At 45.2% G+C, this 23,470-nt stretch overlaps 1 protein-coding gene across 1 annotated transcript in view; it reads right to left on the minus strand.

The window, feature by feature from the left end:
• Nucleotides 1-23,470, minus strand: part of LOC144892624 (scavenger receptor cysteine-rich domain-containing protein DMBT1-like) — a 698,155-nt gene that overhangs the window by 589,778 nt on the left and 84,907 nt on the right. The window contains exons 6-7 of the mRNA XM_078780037.1: nt 21,129-21,173; nt 18,736-19,047 (exon numbers count right to left, since the gene is read on the minus strand). Coding sequence (XP_078636163.1) covers nt 18,736-19,047; nt 21,129-21,173 — 357 coding nt within the window. The remainder of the gene's footprint in view (nt 1-18,735; nt 19,048-21,128; nt 21,174-23,470) is intronic.

The following is a 23,470-nucleotide window of genomic DNA, read 5'->3' on the forward strand; positions in this document are numbered from 1 at the left end:
AATATCCTGAATAGAAAAAATTGAGACATGGCTCATTGTAAAGAACTCTCCATGGGGAATAAAATATGTTAATGATGACGTCATCGGTCACGTGGTTCAGCCGCCATATTTGTCCTAAATGGCCGATAAAAAAGTAAATTCCGGCAAGTCCTCGGTCTCTGACCGATTTTTCATCTGTCTGTTTGTCTGTTTGTCTGTCTGTTTGCAGCACTGCGTCTACACCGTTGCACGGAGAATCGCCAAACTTTGCACACGTATTGGTCTTGCCCTGGAATAGACTGTGCCCAATTGATGACGTCATCGGTGACGTGGTTCGGCCGCCATCTTGGAAAAACCGAAAAACTTTGCACTTCTATATCTCCGTAAGTACTGAATAGAAAAAATTGAGACATGGCTCATTGGAAAGAACTCTCCATGGGGAATAAAATATGTTAATGATGACATCATCAGTCACGTGGTCGGCCGCCATCTTGGAAAAACGGCAAAACTTTGCACCACAAAATCTCCAAAAGTGCTGAACAGAAAAAGTTGAGACATGGCTCATTGTAAAGAACTCTCCTTTGGGAATAAAACATATTAATGATGACGTCATAGGTCACGTGGTTCGGCCGCCATCTTGGAAAAACTTTGCACCTCCATATCTCCGAAAGTACTGAACAGAAAAAATTGAGACATGGCTCATTGCAACGAACTCTCCATGGGGAATAAAATATGTTCATGATGACGTCATCGGTCACGTGGTTCAGCCGTCATATTTGTCCTAAATGGCCGATAAAAAAAGTACTTTCCGGCAAGTCCTCGGTCTCTGACCGATTTTTCATCTGTCTGTTTGTCTGTCTGTTTGTCTGTTTGTCTGTTTGCAGCACTGCGTCTACACCGTTGCATGTAGAATCGCCAAACTTTGCACACATATTGGTCTTGCCCTGGAATAGACTGTGCCCAATTGATGACGTCATCAGTGACGTGGTTCGGCCGCCATCTTGGAAAAACCGAAAACTTTTGCACCTCTATATCCCCGAAAGTACTGAACAGAAAAAATTGAGACATGGCTCATTGTAAAGAACTCTCCATGGGGAATAAAATATGTAAATGATGACGTCATCAGTCACGTGGTTCGGTCGCCATCTTGGAAAAACGGCAAAACGTTGCGCCACTATATCTCCAAAAGTGCTGAACAGAAAAAATTGAGACATGGCTCATTGTAAAGAACTCTCCATGGGGAATAAAATATGTAAATGATGACGTCATCAGTCACGTGGTCGGCCGCCATCTTGGAAAAACGGCAAAACTTTGCACCACTATATCTCCAAAAGTGCTGAACAGAAAAAATTGAGACATGGCTCATTGTAAAGAACTCCATGGGGAATAAAAGATGTTAATGATGACATCATATGTCACGTGGTCGGCCGCCATCTTGGAAAAACGGCAAAACTTTGCACCACTATATCTCCAAAAGTGCTGAATAGAAAAAATTGCGACATGGCTCATTGAAAAGAACTCTCCATGGGGAATAAAATAAGTTAATGATGACGTCACCTATCACGTGTTTTGGCCGCCATATTTGTCCTAAATGGCCGACAAAAAAGTACATTCCGGCAAGTCCTCGGTCTCTGACCGATTTTTCATTACTTGCCGGAAAAGATTCCGGCAAGTATGTTGATCTGTTCGTTACTTGCCGGAAAAATTTTCCGGCAAGTATGTTGATCTGTTCGTTTGTCTGTCTGTCTGTTTGTCTGTTTGTCTGTCTGTTTGCAGCACTGCGTCTACACCGTTGCACGGAGAATCGCCAAACTTTGCACACATATTGGTCTTGCCCTGGAATAGACTGTGCCCAATTGATGACGTCATCGGTGACGTGGTTCGGCCGCCATCTTGGAAAAACCGAAAAACTTTGCACCTCTATATCTCCGAAAGTACTGTACAGAAAAAATTGAGACATGGCTCATTGTAAAGAACTCTCCATGGGGAATAAAATATGTTAATGATGACGTCATCAGTCACGTGGTCGGCCGCCATCTTGGAAAAACCGAAAAACTTAGCACCTCCATATCTCCGAAAGTGCTGAATAGAAAAAATTGAGACATGGCTCATTGTAAAGAACTCTCCATGGGGAATAAAATATGTTAATGATGACGTCATCGGTCACGTGGTTCAGCCGCCATATTTGTCCTAAATGGCCGATAAAAAAGTACATTCCGGCAAGTCCTCGGTCTCTGACCGATTTTTCATCTGTCTGTCTGTCTGTCTGTTTGTAGCACTGCGTCTACACCGTTGCACGTAGAATCGCCAAACTTTGCACACTTATTGGTCTTGCCCTGGAATAGACTGTGCCCAATTGATGACGTCATCGGTGACGTGGTTCGGCCGCCATCTTGGAAAAACCGAAAAACTTTGCACCTCTATATCTCCGAAAGTACTGAACAGAAAAAATTCAGACATGGCTCATTGTAAAGAACCCTCCATGGGGAATAAAATATGTAAATGTTGACGTCATCAGTCACGTGGTTCGGTCGCCATCTTGGAAAAACGGCAAAACGTTGCGCCACTATATCTCCAAAAGTGCTGAACAGAAAAAATTGAGACATGGCTCATTGTAAAGAACTCTCCATGGGGAATAATATATGTTAATGATGACGTCATATGTCACGTGGTCGGCCGCCATCTTGGAAAAACGGCAAAACTTTGCACCACTATATCTCCAAAAGTGCTGAACAGAAAAAATTGAGACATGGCTCATTGTAAAGAACTCTCCATGGGGAATAAAATATGTTAATGATGACGTCATATGTCACGTGGTTCGGCCGCCATCTTGGAAAAACCGAAAAAATTTGCACCTCCATATCTCTGAAAGTGCTGAATAGAAAAAATTGAGACATGGCTCATTGTCAAGAACTCTCCATGTGGAAGAAAATATGTTAATGATGACGTCATCGGTCACGTGGTTCGGCCGCCATCTTGGAAAAACCGAAAACTTTGCACCTCAACATCTCCGAAAGTGCTGAAATGAAAAAATTGAGACATGGCTCATTGTAAAGAACTCTCCATGGGGAATAAAATATGTTAATGATGACGTCATATGTCACGTGGTCGGCCGCCATCTTGGAAAAACGGCAAAAATTTGTTCCACTGTATCTCTAAAAGTGCTGAACAGAAAAAATTGAGACATGGCTCATGGTAAAGAACTCTCCATGGGGAATAAAATATGTTAATGATGATGTTATATGTCACGTGGTCGGCCGCCATCTTGGAAAAACGGCAAAAATTTGCACCACTATATCTCCAAAAGTGCTGAACAGAAAGAATTGAGACATGGCTCATTGTAAAGAACTCTCCATGGGGAATGAAATTTGTTAATGATGACGTCATATGTCACGTGGTTCGGCCGCCATCTTGGAAAAACCGAAAACTTTGCACCTCAACAGCTCCGAAAGTGCTGAATAGAAAAAATTGAGACATGGCTCATTGTAAAGAACTCTCCATGGGGAATAAAATATGTTAATGATGACGTCATCGGTCACGTGGTTCGGTCGCCATATTTGTCCTAAATGGCCGATAAAAAAGTACATTCCGGCAAGTCCTCGGTCTCTAACCGATTTTTCATTACTTGCCGGAAAAATTTTCCGGCAAGTATGTTGAGCTGTTCGTTTGTTACTTGCCGGAAAAGATTCCGGCAAGTATGTTGATCTGTTCGTTTGTCTGTCTGTCTGTTTGTCTGTTTGTCTGTCTGTTTGCAGCACTGCGTCTACACCGTTGCACGGAGAATCGCCAAACTTTGCACACATATTGGTCTTGCCCTGGAATAGACTGTGCCCAAATGATGACGTCATTGGTCACGTGGTTCGGCCGCCATCTTGGAAAAACCGAAAATTTTTGCACCTCGATATCTCAAAGTGCTGACAGAAAAAATTGAGACATGGCTCATTGTAAAGAACTCTCCATGGGGAATAAAATATGATAATGATGACGTCATCAGTCACGTGGTTCGGCCGCCATCTTGGAAAAACCGAAAAATTTTGCGCCTGCATATCTCCGAAAGTCCTGAACAGAAAAAATTGAGACATGGCTCATTGTAAAGAACTCTCCATGGGGAATAAAATATGTTAATGATGACGTCATCAGTCACGTGGTTCGGCCGCCATCTTGGGAAAACCGAAAAACTTTGCACCACTATATCTCCAAAAGTGCTGAACAGAAAAAATGGAGACATGGCTCATTGTGAAGAACTCTCCATGTGGAATAAAATATGTTAATGATGACGTCATCAGTCACGTGGTTCGGCCGCCATCTTGGAAAAACCGAAAAACTTTGCACATCCATATCTCTGAATGTACTGAATAGAAAAAATTGAGACATGGCTCATTGCAAAGAACTCTCCATGGAGAATACAATATGTTAATGATGACGTCATCGGTCACGTGATTCGGCCGCCATTTTGGAAAATCCGAAAAACTATGCACCTCCATATCTCCGAAAGTGCTGAATAGAAAAAAATGAGACATGGCCCATTGTAAAGAACTCTCCATGGGGAATAAAATATGTTAATGATGATGTCATCGGTCACGTGGTTCGGCCGCCATCTTGGAAAAACCGAAAAACTCTGCACCTCCACATCTCCAAAAGTCCTGAATAGAAAAAATTGAGGTATGGCTCATTGTAAACAACTCTCCACGTGGAATAAAATATGTTAATGATGACATCATCGGTCACGTGGTTCGGCCGCCATATTTGTCCTAAATGGCCGATAAAAAAGTACATTCCGGCAAGTCCTCGGTCTCTGACCGATTTTTCATCTGTCTGTTTGTCTGTTTGTCTGTTTGTCTGTCTGTTTGCAGCACTGCGTCTACACCGTTGGACGTAGAATCGCCAAACTTTGCACACATATTGGTCTTACCCTGGAATAGACTGTGCCCAATTGATGACGTCATCCGTGACGTGGTTCGGCCGCCATCTTGGAAAAACCGAAAAAAATTTGCACCTCTATATCTCCGAAAGTACTGAACAGACAAACTTGAGACATGGCTCATTGTAAAGAACTCTCCATGGGGAAAAAATATGTAAATGATGACGTCATCAGTCACGTGGTTCTGGCGCCATCTTGGAAAAACGGCAAAACGTTGCGCCACTATATCTCCAAAAGTGCTGAACAGAAAAAATTGAGACATGTCTCATTGTAAAGAACTCTCCATGGGGAATAAAATATGTTAATGATGACGTCATATGTCACGTGGTCGGCCGCCATCTTGGAAAAACGGCAAAACTTTGCACCACTATATCTCCAAAAGTGCTGAACAGAAGAAATTGAGAAATGGCTCATTGTAAAGAACTCTCCATGGGGAATAAACTATGTTAATGATGACGTCATCTGTCACGTGGTCGGCCGCCATCTTGGAAAAACGGCAAAACTGTGCACCACTATATCTCCAAATGTGCTGAACAGATAAAAATTGAGACATGGCTCATTGTAAAGAACTCTCAATGGGGAATAAAATATGTTAATGATGACGTCATATGTCACGTGGTTCGGCCGCCATCTTGGAAAAACCGAAAAATTTTGCACCTCCATATCTCTGAAAGTGCTGAATAGAAAAAATTGAGACATGGCTCGTTGTAAAGAACTCTCCATGGCGAATAAAATATGTTAATGATGACATCATAGGTCACGTGGTTCGGCCGCCATCTTGGAAAAACCGAAAAACGTAGCACCTCCATATCTCCAAAAGTGCTGAATAGAAAAAGTTGAGACATGGCTCTTTGTAAAGAACTCTCCATGGGGAATAATATATGTTAATGATGACGTCATCTATCACGTGGTTCGGCCGCCATATTTGTCCTAAATGGCCGATAAAAAAGTACATTCCGGCAAGTCCTCGGTCTCTGACCGATTTTTCATTTGTCTGTCTGTTTGTCTGTCTGTTTGTCTGTTTGTCTGTTTGCAGCACTGCGTCTACACCGTTGCATGTAGAATCGCCAAACTTTGCACACATATTGGTCTTGCCCTGGAATAGACTGTGCCCAATTGATGACGTCATCGGTGACGTGGTTCGGCCGCCATCTTGGAAAAACCGAAAACTTTTGCACCTCTATATCTCCGAAAGTACTGAACAGAAAAAATTGAGACATGGCTCATTGTAAAGAACTCTCCATGGGGAATAAAATATGTAAATGATGACGTCATCAGTCACGTGCTTCGGTCGCCATCTTGGAAAAACGGCAAAACGTTGCGCCACTATATCTCCAAAAGTGCTGAACAGAAAAAATTGAGACATGGCTCATTGTAAAGAACTCTCCATGGGGAATAAAATATGTAAATGATGACGTCATCAGTCACGTGGTCGGCCGCCATCTTGGAAAAACGGCAAAACTTTGCACCACTATATCTCCAAAAGTGCTGAACAGAAAAAATTGAGACATGGCTCATTGTAAAGAACTTTCCATGGGGAATAAAATATGTTAATGATGACGTCATATGTCACGTGGTCGGCCGCCACCTTGGAAAAACGGCAAAACTTTGCACCACTATCTCCAAAAGTGCTGAACAGAAAAAATTGAGACATGGCTCATTGTAAAGAACTCTCCATGGGGAATAAAATATGTTAATGATGACGTCATCGGTCACGTGGTTCGGCCGCCATATTTGTCCTCAATGGCCAATAAAAAAGTACATTCCTGCAAGTCCTCGGTCTCTGACCGATTTTTCATTTATATGTTTGTTGTACCATCCACCAAACATTGGTAAGTCCATCTACACTTAGCTCGCTGACGTGATGGACCAACTTATATCCACGCTGGCTGGGTGTGGGTGCCTCTTTCACCAGCCATGACACTTCACCAAAGGACTTCTGGGACTCATTGGAACTGACACAATCTATGAACTTTCCGACCCAGATCTCGGTAAATGGTATATCATCTCTTCTGCATTTGGTGATGACTAACTTCCCTGCCAATGTCTGCAATTATTCTTCAGCTCCAATCGGTTCATCTGACTTTGTCCTTTTACATTTACACCATGAATATGGTCATCTCACTTTACATCTGACTTTACACCTTTGCAGTTCATCTGACTTTACACCGATCAGCAAGGTTGGTTCATGGTACAGTTAGTAAAAATGAACTTTTATTTTGGATGTGAAATGAAATGAAATTCTAACACAAGGACTGTGATACCAGGACGTTAAAAGTTATGCAACTTAAAAACTACATCTATCTTCGTAAGATAATAAAGAATACCATATCTTCTTCAAGCTTCAAGTCCGAGCAGTTAAAACGGCAACTATTATCGGGATCAAGACGCGTTTTTGGCGAGCAAAGTGCGGACTGTAATGTAATGCTATGTTCCTGGTCCATGTTTGTAGTTTGGGTCCATGTTTAAGTCTGGCAGTATTTTAAACAATTTTCAATGGATGCTTGGAGACAGGGCAGCATGGAGAATCATACCAAAGGAATCGTAAGATTTAAAACTAACCAGCAGATATGGAATTAAATAATCACTCGTGGTTCCCATCAAAAATAGTTTTTGCGCCAGTGAAAAACCACGAATACACGGGGGCACAGGGCCGCGGATATAGAAGCAGGACACATGTTATGAACCGTGAATACACGGGATCCACGAATGTTGGGACCGTGTAAATCTGGGTCCGGCTGTAACAACATGTCTGGAAACAGGGGATACTGCATCAGCAGCACAGCCACGCTTCCTAGCAATGATGGCTCCACGAGCCAAAGACTGCATATGACATAATAATAACAATAATATTGTTGCGGTTTTGAGAACCCACACTCTTGTAAATATGACATTAAAGGGTTCAAGGTTGCACCCCATAGTTAGGCCACAAGCAACACGTAGGTCACCATAGGACTTCAGTTATTTCATTAGTATGTGTTTAGATAAGGCCATGTTTCCAATAGTCGAATCTGCGTTGTGTCAATCAAATAAGAAGTAGGCCCGTTCCATTCATTTTGCAGCCTCCCTCTCCAAGCTACGCCATTAAGCGCGCCCTCCTGTCTGTGCCCCATGGCCCTCCCAATTTGGTACGCTCCTGGGAAAGCAGCAGCAGCGTTCGCAGCCTCGCTGTGCTTCCGCCCAAACGCCACCATAAGCCACGAGGTGAGGCCTGGAAAAATGGGGCGGAACGCCAGGAAGAAGGGGTGGCCACGTCAACCCATCATCAGGGCGTGGCCGGTAAGTGATGCCCAACCAACCAGGGCTGAGGTAGGATCGCCTGATAGGCGTGGTTTTTGGGCTCGCGTAGCAATCGCTGCTTGACTTATAAAAGCGCGAACGCAAAGCGCTTTCACAGGACTTATACGGCAGCGCTCACATTGACAGGACTTGTTGGAGGCGCGCTTGTTAAAGAGGACTCGTTGGAAGGTTGGCATTAAAGAGGACTCGTTGGAAGGTTGGCATTGAAGAGGGCTGTCGTGATTGTAAGAGAACTGGTTGGGAGAGCGCTCATAAGTGAGGACTGCAAGGAAGCGCGCTGATTAAGAGGACATCGGAGAGGGGGCGTTTGGCACGAGCGTGCACTTATTACATACACCGCGAGGACACCACCCTTCCCCCCATTATATAATTGTCCGTTGGCGTTCCACTATACGCGGAGCTGCCTGCCGGGTTTCGTCCGCTGGACCGGAGCCGGGCTGGAGCCTGGACGCGCTGGTGACCATCAACCATCTACAAATCCCCATGTGAGTGTGTATGTGAGACGGGCCCGTTTGTCTGGGGAAGAGAGTAAGACTGTTTAGTGTTTAAGGCTGCCCTGTGTGCTTCTTCTTCCTCTTTCTATCCTGTACATTTCTTTCGTTTCCTCTTCTCCTCCTTGTACATTGGTAATAAATTGCTTGTTCTTTCTTGGTTTCCTCTTATCCGATCGCATCCGTCTTTTCTCTCATTGGGTAAATGTGGCACGATCGGAACCGCCATAATCGGGTCTAGTCCCTGTTAACGGCCCGAATCGCGGCTCGCTTCGCTCGGCGTGTTCACTAACCCCGCGGTTCGGGCGGGAGTTATTTCCTTGCTTCACGGTCGGTGTTGGTAATTCGGTATTAGGACTAAGTCGACCAATAACCCTACCTAATACCGACCGGAAGGAACGTATAACTTCCAGGACTCGCGTCGGCCAGATAAAAGGACAAGGGGATTAACCCCCCCTTGATAAGGGGAGAGCCGACGTTCAAGATCCGCAACAATTGGTAGTCAGGAGTTGGGATTGGGAACCTAGGACTAAAATTTTTAGACCAAATTTTGGACACCAATTATGCTATTGGTCGCAACAATTGTTGTGGGGGAGTGGGATTTGGGACCCGAACCAAATTTTCTTATCTGTGAAAAAATTTGGTCAAAATTACGAGCGGCCGAAATTTTAATTAACACCCAAATTTGAGTCGTGCCATGGAGAGCCAAGGCGAACGGATGCCGGTGGGGGTAAATTTGGAGATAGAGGAAGGGTTAGAATCAACCCAGGTCCCCAGGGAAGAAGTGGGACATTTGGGAGAGATGGAGAAGGAAAGGAATGAGGGTGCGGCAGTGGGGGTTGCAGGCGCATAAAATGGCGGCGCCCGCTGCACTAGGCGACAAGGGCCGCGCCCGCTGCACAACTGGGAGGGATCTACAGGACCTCATTGCGCAGCTGCAGGCAGCCATCCAATTGGGGGTGGACAACAACACAACACAACAACAACATGCATTTTAAGGCCATTTTCCCTGCAAGAGCGGGGTTTAGCCTTGAGGTCCCCATGACAATCTTCTCCATTTTGCCCTATTTTCTGCATCTCTCCTTGTTAACCCCCTTGCCCGCATGTCTTCTTCCACCGTCTTTAGCCAAGTCTTTCTCGGTCTTCCCCGTCCTCTACTTCCTTCTACATTTATTTCCATCACTCTTCTCAACCAGTCACTTTCATCCTTTCTCAACACATGACCAAACCATCTCAACCTGTTCCTCTTCACAGCATCAATCACAGGCTCTATTCCCATCATCTTTCGCAATTCATCATTTGTCTTCCTCTCTCTCAGCGACACTCCGCACATCCACCGAACCATTCGCATTTCCACCCTTTCCAGCCTTCGTTGCTGCTCTACATTCATGACCCATGTCTCGCTCCCATAAATCAAAACACTTCTCACACATGCAGCATACACCTTTCCCTTCAGCTTCAACGACACTCCCCTCCTCATCAGCACGCCACTCAGTTCCCGAAACTTCTTCCATGCACATCTCACTCTAGCAACCGTTGCCGAGTCTGATCCACCTTCTCCATTCAGCATGTCTCCAAGATAGCAAAATGTTTTCACACCTTCCAGCTTCACGCCGTCTCCAAGATCCAACTCAACATTTCCTCCATCTGCAGCTCCCTCTGTGCACACCTCACATTTGAATGGAGCTGCCACACTGGTTAATGACCCTCTCAGACCACTACATTTTTGATGAACCCACTCAGCGCATATTGTACATTGAATGGAGTTCACTCCGACACACTTCCTGCACACAGCACATGGCCACTTCCCAGTTCTTTCCACCTCACCACATGCTTTACAACTTGCCATCACCTTCGTCTTTCCTATATTCACCTTCAGACCTTTTGTCTCCATACTTTCCTTCCACTTGTTCATCTTTTCCTTCAGTCCATCCATACTTTCCGCAATCAACACCAGATCACCTGCATACAACAACTCCCATGGTAAACCCTCCTTTACGGTCTGAGCCAGCACATCCATCACAGCTACAAATAGTAGTGGACTTAGTACCGACCCCTGATGCACTCCCACCTTCACCTCAAACACACCACTGTTCCGGTCCTTCATCCTTACAGCTGTGCGTGCTCTATTGTACATTGCCATCACAACTCTGATCAACCATTCCTCCACTTCTAACTTCCTCAATGCCCATGTCAATACTTCGCGTGGAACCCTATCGAATGCTTTCTCCAGATCAACAAATCCAAGAAACAACTTCTTCCTCTTCTCCATGTACTTCTCCTGCAACTGCCTCACAATAAAGAGTGCGTCTGTCGTTCCTCTTCCTGGCATAAATCCAAACTGCATTTCGTCGATCTTCACCTTCTTCCTTATCCTCCTCTCCAACACCCTTTCCAATACCTTCATTCCATGCTCCAATAACTTTATCGCTCAGTATGAGCCACACTCCAGAGGGTCACCTTTCCCCTTGTATAGAGGGACAAGGGTACTCATTTCCCAATCCACTGGAATGCGGACTTCTTTCACCACCAGATTACAGATCTCTGTCATTCTCTTCACACCCCAACTTCCTGCTGCCTTCAACATATCTCCCACAACTCCTGTCGGTCCTCCCGCTTTTCTACTCTTCATTGCTTTTATCGCTTCCTCAACTTCCTTCTCAGTTATCTTCTCTGCCGGTCCTAAAACTGGGTTACTCTCTATGTTGCCATCCCATTCATTCTCTGTATTCAACAGCATTTCCATATATCTTTTCCATCTTCCTTTAATTCCATCTGGGTCCAGAACGATTTGTCCCACTTCATCCTTCAAGTAACTCACCCCCATCACATCACACCTCTCTTTCGCTATCTGCTTTGCAATCCTGAATACCGCTCTCTGGCCCTCTTCCGAATCCAAGCGTTCTCCGAACATTTTCCTACATGTCTCCTGCGCCTTTGCTACCTCTTTCTTTGCAGCCTTCTAACTTTCATGCTCTGCTTTTTCTGCTCCCGTACCCTTCGCCTTCTGCCACTCCTTGAACTTCTTCCTCTTCTCGTCAATCCTCTTTCCAACTTCATCATCCCACCACCATGTTTCCGAGTGCCTCGGTGGTCCTTTTGTCCATCCACATACCTAACCAACGTCTCCCAACAGACTACCTTTCATTGACATCCAACCACTTTCAAGCTCAACCACATCATCCTCGACCCGACTCAGCCTCTCTTTTAATGCCTCCCTTACTATCACCTCTTTCAACCTCCACACCTTCATTCTCGGTTGGTACTTCACCCGCCGAGCTCTCCTCGCACCTTTCTCCCTTATGTCTCAGACAACCAAGTGGTCCTGTGAAACAGCCTCCTCCCCCGGGATCACCTTTGTGTCCCGGAGGTGCCCCCTATCTCGCCTACGCCCCATCAGGTAGTCAACAGTTGTCGTCGACCCACCTGACGTGTATGTAACAAGCTTATTATCCCCTTTCTGGAACTGAGTATTGCAAATCAACAAATCAGCTCCATCAGCAAACTCCAAAATCCTTCACCTTCTCCATTTCTCACACCATATCCGTAAACCCCATGAACTCCCTCAAAACCGTCCATACTCCTTCCCACATGTCCATTTAGGTCTCCTCCTACCACAACAACTTCCTCATCTTTCACGTTTTCCATCAGCTTCTCTATCGCACACCAGAACTTGTCCTTCTCTTCATCGCTCCGACCAACCTGCGGAGCATATCCCGAGATGATGTTCACCAAGAGCTTTCCAATCGTCATTTTCACCATCATCAACCTATCACTCACTCTGGTCACACTCACCACACTGTCTACAAACTCCTCAGAAAACAGGACACCAACACCATTCACGACCTCCGGGCACCATTGCCACACAAACTTGTATTTCTGTCCCTGCCTACCCTTCACCATTCTCACACCACTTCCCTTCCATCTCGTCTCTTGCACACAACATATGTCCACTCTTCTCTGACCAATACTTCCACCACTTCTCCTGATCTCCCTGCCATTGTCCCTACATTCCATGTCCCAAACCTCAGAAACCGATCTCCACTTCGGGCTGCACCCTGCCCATATGTAGTTGTAATTGTCATGGTTCTCTTTTTGAGGCAATGTTTTTATGGCCGGATGCCCTTCCTGACGCCAACCCTCTTAGTCGCCTCTTACGACACGCAGGGATACGGTGTATCTATTCTAACCAGGGTACACACCGTACACACTGGTCCAAGTCAATTCATATAAAACTAAAAGCACAAGGATGGCCGAGTCGTCCTCCCAAATACATTACACATACAAGCTCCTACACAAGCTTGAGATCACCATTGATAACAAAGAAAAGGTTCGTTTACACTGCACGTTAAGTAGCTAAGATGGCCAGGCGTCCAGAATGTAAACGCAACACTTTCGAAGGTGATGATGCACGAAAGAAAATGCTTGATGCTTGATGAAATGAAAATGAAAATGCTTGATGAAAATGCTTGGTGCACGAAAAAACCATCAATAAACTATATTCCCAAATGGAGCACTCCCAAACATACCCAAATACAGACAAAGGGAAATCCAACTGAAAAACAAAGAGGTGTGATTTAGTGGGCACTTAGTCTTAAATCGGCTGGTGTATCTCGTCAGGAATCATCAAAGATCGTCCGAGGCCCTGGCGTCTTTGCGCATGAAACACACTCCTTGGTGCGAAGTAGGCCTTCCGCGTGAAGTGAACGGCCTTGGCGTGCAGCTCGCTCTTCCCAGCCGTGCTTGTCCTCACGATGTCTGCACAGAAACCACAGCTCTCCGTCCACAGTTCCCCTCCTCATGACCGACCCCAGCAAGACGTCAGAAGACGACCGCTCCTGATGAAGCCGGGACTCGAACTCGCACGACGTGAGAATGTCTTGCCTGATCGATGTACCTCCAAATTGGCTGGTGTATCTCATCAGGAATCGTCAAAGATCGTCTGAGGCCTTGGCGGGAAAATGTGTTCGTTGGCGCGAACTAGGCCTCGCTGCGTGTCCGCTCCACACACAGCTTAAAGAAGGTCCGTAGGACGAACCGCCGCTTCGAAGTCAGCACGAACCAGGATGCACAGCTTAAAGAAGGTCCGCAGGACGAACCGCCGCTTTTAACTGGGAGTTAAAAGAGTAACCAAATATAAATAATTTACAAAACGCAGGAGCAAATTAGGGGATTGAGAAATGAATTGGGAAATCAAATTGGGGGATTAGACAGCAAATTTGGGGGATTAGACAGCAAATTGGGGGGATTAGAAAACAAATTGGGAGGATTCGGAAACAGATTAGGGGGCAAATTGGAGGACGTGAATGGCGAAGCCCGGGAAATCAATGAGGGGTTGGCGAGGGAGGAAGCCAAGTCTGAAATAAGAGCATTGGGGAAGGACATAGACCGCAGGTCAAGCGGGAAAGGCACACCGGTATGCGACGGGGTAGCGCGGCTTGAGAAGCGTGGGGAAAGCGAGCCTGAGCAAAGTACAGCCGGGTGGACCGGGATAGAAATCGCGACACGGGGGATAGAAAAGCCGACGACCGCAGAATGAGAAAATTTTATTTTATTAGCACCAGCGGTCGTCGAGCTGAATAAAGAAAATAAAATCAAAGAAATAGTGGAAATTGGGGCGGAAGAGACGGCTGACTTAGAAAAGCACTCGAGGGAGGAAAAGATGGAGTATGTACAAAGTCTGTGGTTACATCATGATGCCGTGCTTCTTAACCAAAATAAAGATTTGCAGGTGCGTGTGGAGAAGAGGATCCCAAAGGTAAGCCGGGCTGTATATGGTGCAAAAAGATTTGGCGCGAAAGGATTTTTCGCGCGCTTGGGATCCCGGCGTCACCCGGGCGCTCGTAGGAGGTCCGAGGTGCGCTGTGTGAGAGGAAATGGAGCGAGTGTGAGAAAAAAGTGTGCACCGAAGAGTGATTGTGAAACAGTGTGATAGTGAGGGAGAGTGTGATACAGAGAGTGAGATGGATGAAGAGAGTGTGCGAGGATGCACACCGGAGATGGATGAGGAGAGTGTGCGGGGATGCACACCAGAGCGCGTGATTGGGTGTGTGACAAGAGATTGCACACCCGTGGGTAGGTGTGTGCTGAGTGGGTATGTGCAAGAGTGCACCCCCATGAGTGGTGCGGAGTACGTACCAGAGAGTGCCCCAGGGTGTGCGTAAGAGAGGTGTGTAACGGAGTGTGTGGGAGGCGCTGGAGCGCCGCATTTTGTGAGTATGGGAAGAGTTGCGTGTGGATGTGAAAATGCGATTCGAGCATCGACGCTGACCGGGGCAGCGGTTAGGCTGACGGGTAGCCAACGCGAGCTCTCGGGGCGTGGTACGCTTTGTGTACTGCGGGGGCCGGCGGGGATCGTTGCCGCGGCGGTCTTGCAAGGACCGCCATGCACGATTCGTGCCGGGCTCCGCCCTGTTTGGTCGGTGCCACGCCGTAGCGGCGACCGGCACGATTCCGGGGGAGGTCGGCCAGGTCGGACCTTCGCCCCCTGGTGGGCGCAGTGTTCCGACCGGAGGAGGTTTGGTCATTGGGCCGGAGACCGCAAGGCTCCGCACCGGGATGACGCTTGGAACCTCGGCCCGAGTATGCCTCCCCAGAATCGTAACTGCCGGACGGACCCAACCAACAGGAGACTGACCATCCGCATACATTGCTCGGCTTTGCGAAGCCGAGCTGCGAAAATTTATTACGGTGCACCGAGAGGCTCAGAGTAGTGAACGGATAGAAATAGTGATGGCGAATGGTACTTTTACCATTCACATTACTACTTGGGGCAGAGGAGCTATAGGATTTATGGGGTTTGGCGGAATGAACTAGCCAGGGTGGGTTAGGATAATGTTAGGATCTAGAAAGACGACCATAGGTGACCGAGATTTAAGTAGTGACATTGTACAGGTAGTGGGGACGTAGAGTAGAGTAGATGGATGGATGATAATGACGAGGGATGTGCATAGTATAAAGGGATGACGGGGAAAGCACAAGGATTAGAGGGGTAGTAGTTAGTCAAATGATGCAGTGTGTTTGTGGTGTAGTTTATTAAATGAGGAATTGAATGAGAGTCTTGCTGGTGAGCATGTTGAAATGAGGAATTGAGCGGGGGAAAATTTGAGTGCATGAGGCAATGGTTTGGGGATCACCAGAGATGGTGAATTGTGGAGTATTGAGGATGTGTGTCATTGTGTTAAGTGCATTGGCTTGCATGGTGTGCAAGTGGAGAATGGTTGTGTGGAATAAATGGTGTGGAGTAAATGGTGTGTGGAATGAGTAGAGTGGAGTGCATGGTGCGAAGGAGTGAATGGGGGAAGGATGGACCCCTTCACGAATACCCGGGGAGGGTAGTTTAAAGTTAGGTAGAGGGAGTAGGTAAATTTGGTGGATATTGACATCTGTGGTGCGGATAGTAGCAGAGTACTGCTTGGATGGGTGCATAAGTGTATGGAATGGCTGGGCGTGTGAGCCTGTTAGTAGGTATGGTTAGTTGAGCACTCCGCCACTGGTAGTCTGTTGGCCAGGTGAGGCCGCAGGTAGGCTCTGGGAGCCAGGTAGTGTTGTGTAGAGTTCAGCGGGGCCCGAGGATCCCAGGAGAGGACCCGGGTAGCCCAATGCCAGAGAGGGCATCGAGGGGGTAAGCGCCAGGGAGGGCCTTCCCCAGGTAGGTTAGGGTAGTGTGAGGGAGCTAGGCAAGCTCGGGTGGCGACGTTCAGTGGCGGAGGTGCGCAGGTAAGTAGACCTGCTGGGAGAGCCACACGACCCAGCCCCGAAATTGTGCAAGGGCACAGTATAGAAAAGTCGGGGGAGTGAGACCCCAAATTGGTGAGCACCACAGGGATGGTCAATGGTAATTGGTTTTTAGAACCACATAGAGTAAAGATGGCCAATGGATTGGCAGGGCAAGACCCCGGTTAGAGTAAAAAGTGTTAATGTCATTTAGAAGAATAGATAGGGAGAAAATCTCTTCACACCATCCGCATCCACTCACCGGGGTGGCAGGACTCCACACCAGGTTTCGCAAATGTTTGGAATTGTAAGACGCATCTTGACGTGGGTGAGACATTGTGTTTATTCCATCCCTTCCTTCTTGGGAGGGATTGGTAACGAATTTGGCATGAGGGGAGATATGAGGGACGAGACGGTAGAGACAGAATTAGTAAATTTGTAAATTGTGTACATACAGGGAAGGGCAAGGGTAGTGTAGGCTGACATGGGGGGTGACGTACGAGTAGGGACGAGCTTTCTCAGCTCGCTCTCCCGTACCCTTCATGTCGCATTACCTTGTATGATGTGTACCCTTGCCCCCTGCTAACCTCTGCTTTGTCTTCCTTCCCCACTCATGGGCCATGGTCTTTTGGCCGAGGGGAGTGTGCAGGTGCCCTGAATTGTGCTGCCTGCACCCTTGCTGCCTGCTGCCTGCACCCTTGCTGCCTGCACCGGTACACCCTATGGACCACACGTTCTGTGGCCTGGCACCTATGGACCACACGTTCTGTGGCCTGGCACTTATGGACCACACGTTCTGTGGCCTGGCACCTTTAGACCACATGTTCTGTGGCCTGGCATCTCTGCTGGGACAAACCTTTGCTGCCAGCAGTATCTGGCTTGTGGACCACTGTTTTAAGTGGCATCAATGCCCAGCAATCGGACCACCTACGTTGGCCCTGCTGGCCATGAATAAAAAAAGCGGACGTGGTTTGTGCCCTTTTTATTAAATGAAAACATCAAGCAAGAAGATCAAGCCAAGATACATCGGCCCAGCAGAGGAGCGCAAGAAGACGTCAATCATTTTGAAATGTTTGTTTTGTGGATTTCTGGTGCTTTTTGTGCATTTTTTCGGTGCTGGTGCTTTATGGTGCATTTTATTATTGGTACATATGGGTATGGTGTATTGGTGCAGTGCATTGCAATGGCATTTCCTCTTTTCAAATTCTCTCTTCTTTTTCCCACAAAAGACAGGTCCTGGGTACTAGTTTTGTAAATAATTAACAGTAGTCTTGCAAGTAATGCTCCCCACTGGCTTAAATGTTTAGTTTGAGAATAATTCCGTAATTCGGTTAATTGTGGGCGTGAGTCAGTTCGGTAGGACGCAACGCAGCAGGGGGGACATATCTAGTGTTAAAACTGTCGCACTCAGGGTAGTAGGTTAAATGTAGAGGACGACGACTGTCGCCTCAGGTCAAGTTGAATAAGCCAAACGTTTTAAGACAGAAATGGCAGCCTTTTTCCTCCAAGAGGATACTTTCTTTCATCATTTTTGAAAACTGTAAAAACAGCAATAAATCAAAGGAAAAAAACCTCTTTCACAACAAAGACTTACCGACTGAATATGATGCAGAGTTTTGTCTTCCTTCACAAAGTAGAATCTAAAGCGATGAAACTTTCACTTACAAAGACAGATGAGCTATTCTAATGGATATCTAATTAATAGAGCACTAGACTCTTTCACAGTAATCTTTGGTTTTGAAATTCTTCACTGAGATAAAGATTTTCAGTCAACATCAGAAATCTTCAACTTCAGCAATCAAAAAGGCATTTGAAATGGCATGATCTTTTCCAATAATATTTCTTGTGGTGGGTCTCTATGGTCATCCGAAGCGGCTGTCAATGTGACCTCCCCTCTCCAGGATTTAAAAAAAAAAAATTCAACCACTTGATCAGATAACTCTTCATTCTTGCTGTGTAAAACCTCCATATCAGATTTCAGATAGTTGCCTTCACAGAGGAAAATAGCTTCAGCAACTAAAGTGGAATTGTACAAGTGATAAGATAAGATGTGTACTATGAAGGATGTTGAGGGAATATCAAGGTTACTGATTGAATTCTCATCATTACAGATGTTATTTTTCTTTTCAACAATGATATTGCTTTTTCACCTGAGAACACGTTATTCACAGTTACATAAATTGTTACAAATGCAGACAGAAAATTATCTGAGATATATGTATATATATATATATTTTATATTTTCTGGAAGTTATTGTGATTAAACAATTATTTTTGGCAAATTTAAAAAAAAGTTTGACATTCTTTTCTTTCTGTAAAACCATGTACCTTGGCAAATAGCAGACGCATCTTCATGATGCCCACAATTGTGAGAGTACCAACCCCGTTGTGAACATTGTGAAAGGTAATCTTCTGAACCAGTACAATGCACATCATCCATCAATATGGAACCAGTTCCTTGTCCAAATGATGCACAACATGGGGAAGATCTGGCTGATCCACAACCAAGTTGACGACACACCACATGTGCATCTGTTATACTCCAGTAATCATCACAGACAGTGCCCCAGGCTCCCTGGTAGAACACCTCCACACGACCCTCACATCGACCAGTTCCTCCAACCAAACGAACAGAATTTGCTGGAAAATGAAACAAGAAAAATATATTTCCATGTGCTTACATGTAATTTGCCAGTATGAATGATCACTGTATGATATTATATCAAAAAACAAATCATAATCGATCAGGCAAAACAAAATATATTTTGTGATGTTTAATGTAACTTTAGATCTCTGCAGAAAAGAAAATAAGCATCTGATGTTATCCTTGTGTGGGGTTAGAAAGATGGAGCAGTCCACCCGCATCAAACCCATCCTCCACCATCGTGACTGATGTTTCGAGCTGAGCCGCATTTCGGTTAAAGACGTTGAAATGACGATGCAACTGGAATTTTAGGGCGACATTACAATTGTGCAAATAACCTTGATGTGATTCGATCACGGTCATTCACGACAATGCTCCCGTGTAATTACATCAAAAATCAACTTTGCACAAACCCTTCCATTTACCAAGAGTTGGCACGATAGATTGGAGGTATGCGCACTCGCCTCTTAGCTGTATATACCCTGGATTTGAAACTCGACCTATCAGTGGATACAAAGCGTAAACAGTTCAGTCTGGCAGTGGTATGTGCTGCAACAAGTGCGCTCGATCAATCATATGTATATATATATATATATATATATATATATATATATATATATATATATATATATATATATATATATTGTATACAAGATCGAGGCTCGTGAAAGCGCTAACATTAATCACACAAAAAGTCAAACCGACACATAAAACACAAAATAAGTGGAGCGGCAGACAAGATGGGGAGAGAGGGGGAAGGACACAAACACAACATTTGAGAGCAGGGACATCGAGAGAAATGTGGGAGGGAGAGGGCTTCGGGGGAGGTGGGAGAGGTATAAAACATATGAACACTGCAAGGACTTTCAGGAAAGAAATTGGCATTTCAAAAAAAGTGTATCTGGGGTGAATTAGCGGGGGTAGAAATGATCAAGGTTTTGGATGGGGGAAGATAAGAGATGGTGGTGAACAGCTGTTTTAAAGACCTGGAGGGAGGGGTGGGATTAAAGGGAGTGGGGGAGTTTGTTACAGAGGCGGGAGAAAAGGGGAATGAAAGAGTGAAGGTGAGCAGAGAGCCTATATTTTGGCAGTTTAACCATATGAGGGTTGCTGGCAGATCTTGTGCGACCTGTACGAATATTAGGGGGACAGAGCACAGAGAGAGCTGGGGGAGCAAGGCCGGAGAGGAGTCGGTAGAAGACAAAGACCACCAACCAACTGCAGTGAGTGAGTGAAAGGCCCTCGGAGTTGGCTTCATCGCAGGATATTCCAATGATTCTGAAAGCTTTGGTTTCAACAGCGTGAACCCGAGCTAGGTGTGAGGCAGGAGCAACGGCCCAGAGGGGGGAACAATATTCCATTGAGCTGTGGATGAAAGCCTTGTATATGGTGAGGAGCTCAGGTGTGCCAAGGAAAGACTTCGCACGACGGAGGATGCCCAGTCGGCGACAGGCTTTGGAGGCCAGCTTGGAAATGTGGTTTTCCCAAGAAAGATCATGGCAGATAGTGAGACCCAAAAGTTTGAGCGACAGAACTTATTGGAGAGGATTGTTGAGAAAGAAGATGGGAGGGTTTTCCAGTCGGTCTTTTCGGAGAGACATAGTAAGAGTGTGAGATTTGTCAGGATTGAAAGACATGTTCCACTTGTTTGAGCAGTCTGTGATTTTGTCCAGGTCTGTAGAGAGTGAGGAGGCTGCAGACTGCCGATCTGAGGGATGAGGAATGGAGTGGCAGATAGTGGAGTCATCAGCAAAGAGATGGAGAGGATTTTCCAGAGTCGGAGAGATCATTCATAAAGACCAGAAATAGCACAGGGCCCAGAACACGACCTTGGGGAACTCCAGCCAGAACAGGAAGGGGAGATGAGAGAAATCCATTCAGGGCCACACGTTGCCTCTGACCAGAGAGGAAGTCCGCAAGCCATGAGTGGAGATTTCCATGGATACCATAGGAGGAGATTTAAGATCTATCTAGTTTAAGACATATTATGACAATTTGAGTGATTCATCGAATAACATATTTCATCAAATAATTATTTTTCCTCACATTAAGGTTTGAATAACAACAAAAAGATTACCTTCAGGGATTGAAGTCATTGGTGTTGTTGTGGTAGATACTGCATCTGTTTTATCCGACAAAGACAAAAATTACAATTATAAATGGTTTGTTGTACATTTTTTATGGAGTGTTCCCCACATACTTATTCCAATGATTCTATTCAAAGCATACATTTCTCAAACTCGTCTGATATTTGGGTTACTTGTGGAGCAAATTCTACAACTTACATAAGATTGCCATTAGCTTGTCCCCCACGCACTGGGCACAGGGTTTCACAGTCACTTCTGTATTTTTGTCTCTGTCTGTATGTGCGTCTTTCCAGACCGTAACGTTTTTACCATTTGAGTTTAAATAATACAAAATTTTCAACAAAGCTTTATTATGGCAATATGGAGAATACAAATCAATAATTTGGTCAAAAGGTCAACGGTCAGTGTCACATAAATTGTCAATTTTCAACAAATTGACCTGACATTTTGAGCATTTGCATATTGGGTCACTGAATTGGTTAGAAGCTGATTGTCTTTCAGGAAGAAACGGTCAAAGGTCAAGTTTGCACCTTGGGGCAATGAAGCCTATTGCTTTTGAGGTCAAGAGGTCAATGTCACCTAAAATCATTTGTTTTTATTTATTTGTTTGGCTGTTTTTGCCATGTTCCGCATAAAAAATAACAATAAGAAGTCTGAATACAAAGCGGACGCACACAGGCTTTTCAGCGGATGCTTGCAGTTTCAGATGCTTTCTGGTTGCATTGGTCTTCACTACAACGAGTTTTCCATGGAAAATGAGTTGTTTTTCTAAACAGCAGTTTGCTGATATTTAGTTTCCTATTTCGGAACGTACATTTTCACATGTGTCATAACGACTGTCGCCTCAGGTCAAGTTGAATAAGACAAACGTTTTAAGGCAAAAATGAAGGGCCTTTTTCCTCCAAGAGGATACTTTCTTTCATCATTTTTGAAAGCTGTAAAAACAGCAATAATAATTAATCAAAGGAAAAAAACCTCTTTCACAACAAAGACCTACCGACTGAATATGATGCAGAGTTTTGTCTTCCTTCACAAAGTAGAATCTAAAGCGATGAAACTTTCACTTACGAAGACAGATGAGCTATTCTAATGGATATCTAATTAATAGAGCACTAGACTCTTTCACAGTAATCTTTGGTTTTGAAATTCTTCACTGAGATAAAGATTTTCAGTCAACATCATAAATCTTCAACTTCAGCAATCAAAAAGGCATTTGAAATGGCATGATCTTTTCCAATAATATTTCTTGTGGTGGGTCTCTATGGTCATCCGAAGCAGCTGTCAATGTGACCTCCCCTCTCCAGGATTTAAAAAAAAAAATTCAACCACTTGATCAGATAACTCTTCATTCTTGCTGTGTAAAACCTCCATATCAGATTTCAGATAGTTGCCTTCACAGAGGAAAATAGCTTCAGCAACTAAAGTGGAATTGTACAAGTGATAAGATAAGATGTGTACTATGAAGGATGTTGAGGGAATATCAAGGTTACTGATTGAATTCTCATCATTACAGATGTTATTTTTCTTTTCAACAATGATATTGATTTTTCACCTGAGAACACGTTATTCACAGTTACATAAATTGTTATAAACTAGGGCATGCCCGTACGTGGGTGCCCGTTCCTTGCCAAAAAAAAAAAATAACGCTACCCGTACGCTCTACCCCGCCCGTACGCCCGTACGCCCGTAAACAAAAAAAACAACGCTCTTCGCTTCCGCCCTTCGCTCTGACTGAATTGGGAGAAATAATGCGCATAAGAAATCGAGAAATTATTATTTTCTCCGGAAGAAATCGAATTACGAACCGTAATGGCGCACGTGCTCGGCTCGGCTCGCTCTCACATCGGCCACGCCTACGCAACAACGCGTTCTGTGATTGGCTGCCGGAAGTGCAGTCTTCACTGTCCGGAAGGTCGCATATCGCAGTTACGATGAATCGCAAATTAGTTTTAATTAGTTTTAAAACATAGTTGAACGCCAACATAGTTTGCCAACGTGAAATAAATGAATACGCTCTCAAATGTGCCGTCCGAGGCAGAGTCTGTTCGCCACGTTCGGCACACGTGATAGCTCGCTGCTCTCTGATTGGTTGAATCGTTTTTTGGACATAGCTCGGTAACTACTTCTCCGATTAATATGAAACCTTGAAAAGGCACATCCTCGGGTCCCCAGCAATATACCTGGCAAGTTTCAAGTATATCGGACCGGTAGTTGTCGAGAAACAGCGGTCACAGACAAACATACATACATACATACATACATACATACATACATACATACACACAGAGATTACTGGAATTATAGATAGATGCAGACAGAAAATTATCTGAGA

The sequence above is a fragment of the Myxine glutinosa genome, chromosome 6 (assembly GCF_964187855.1).
Source record: "Myxine glutinosa chromosome 6, kmMyxGlut1.1, whole genome shotgun sequence".
NCBI lineage: Eukaryota > Metazoa > Chordata > Myxini > Myxiniformes > Myxinidae > Myxine > Myxine glutinosa.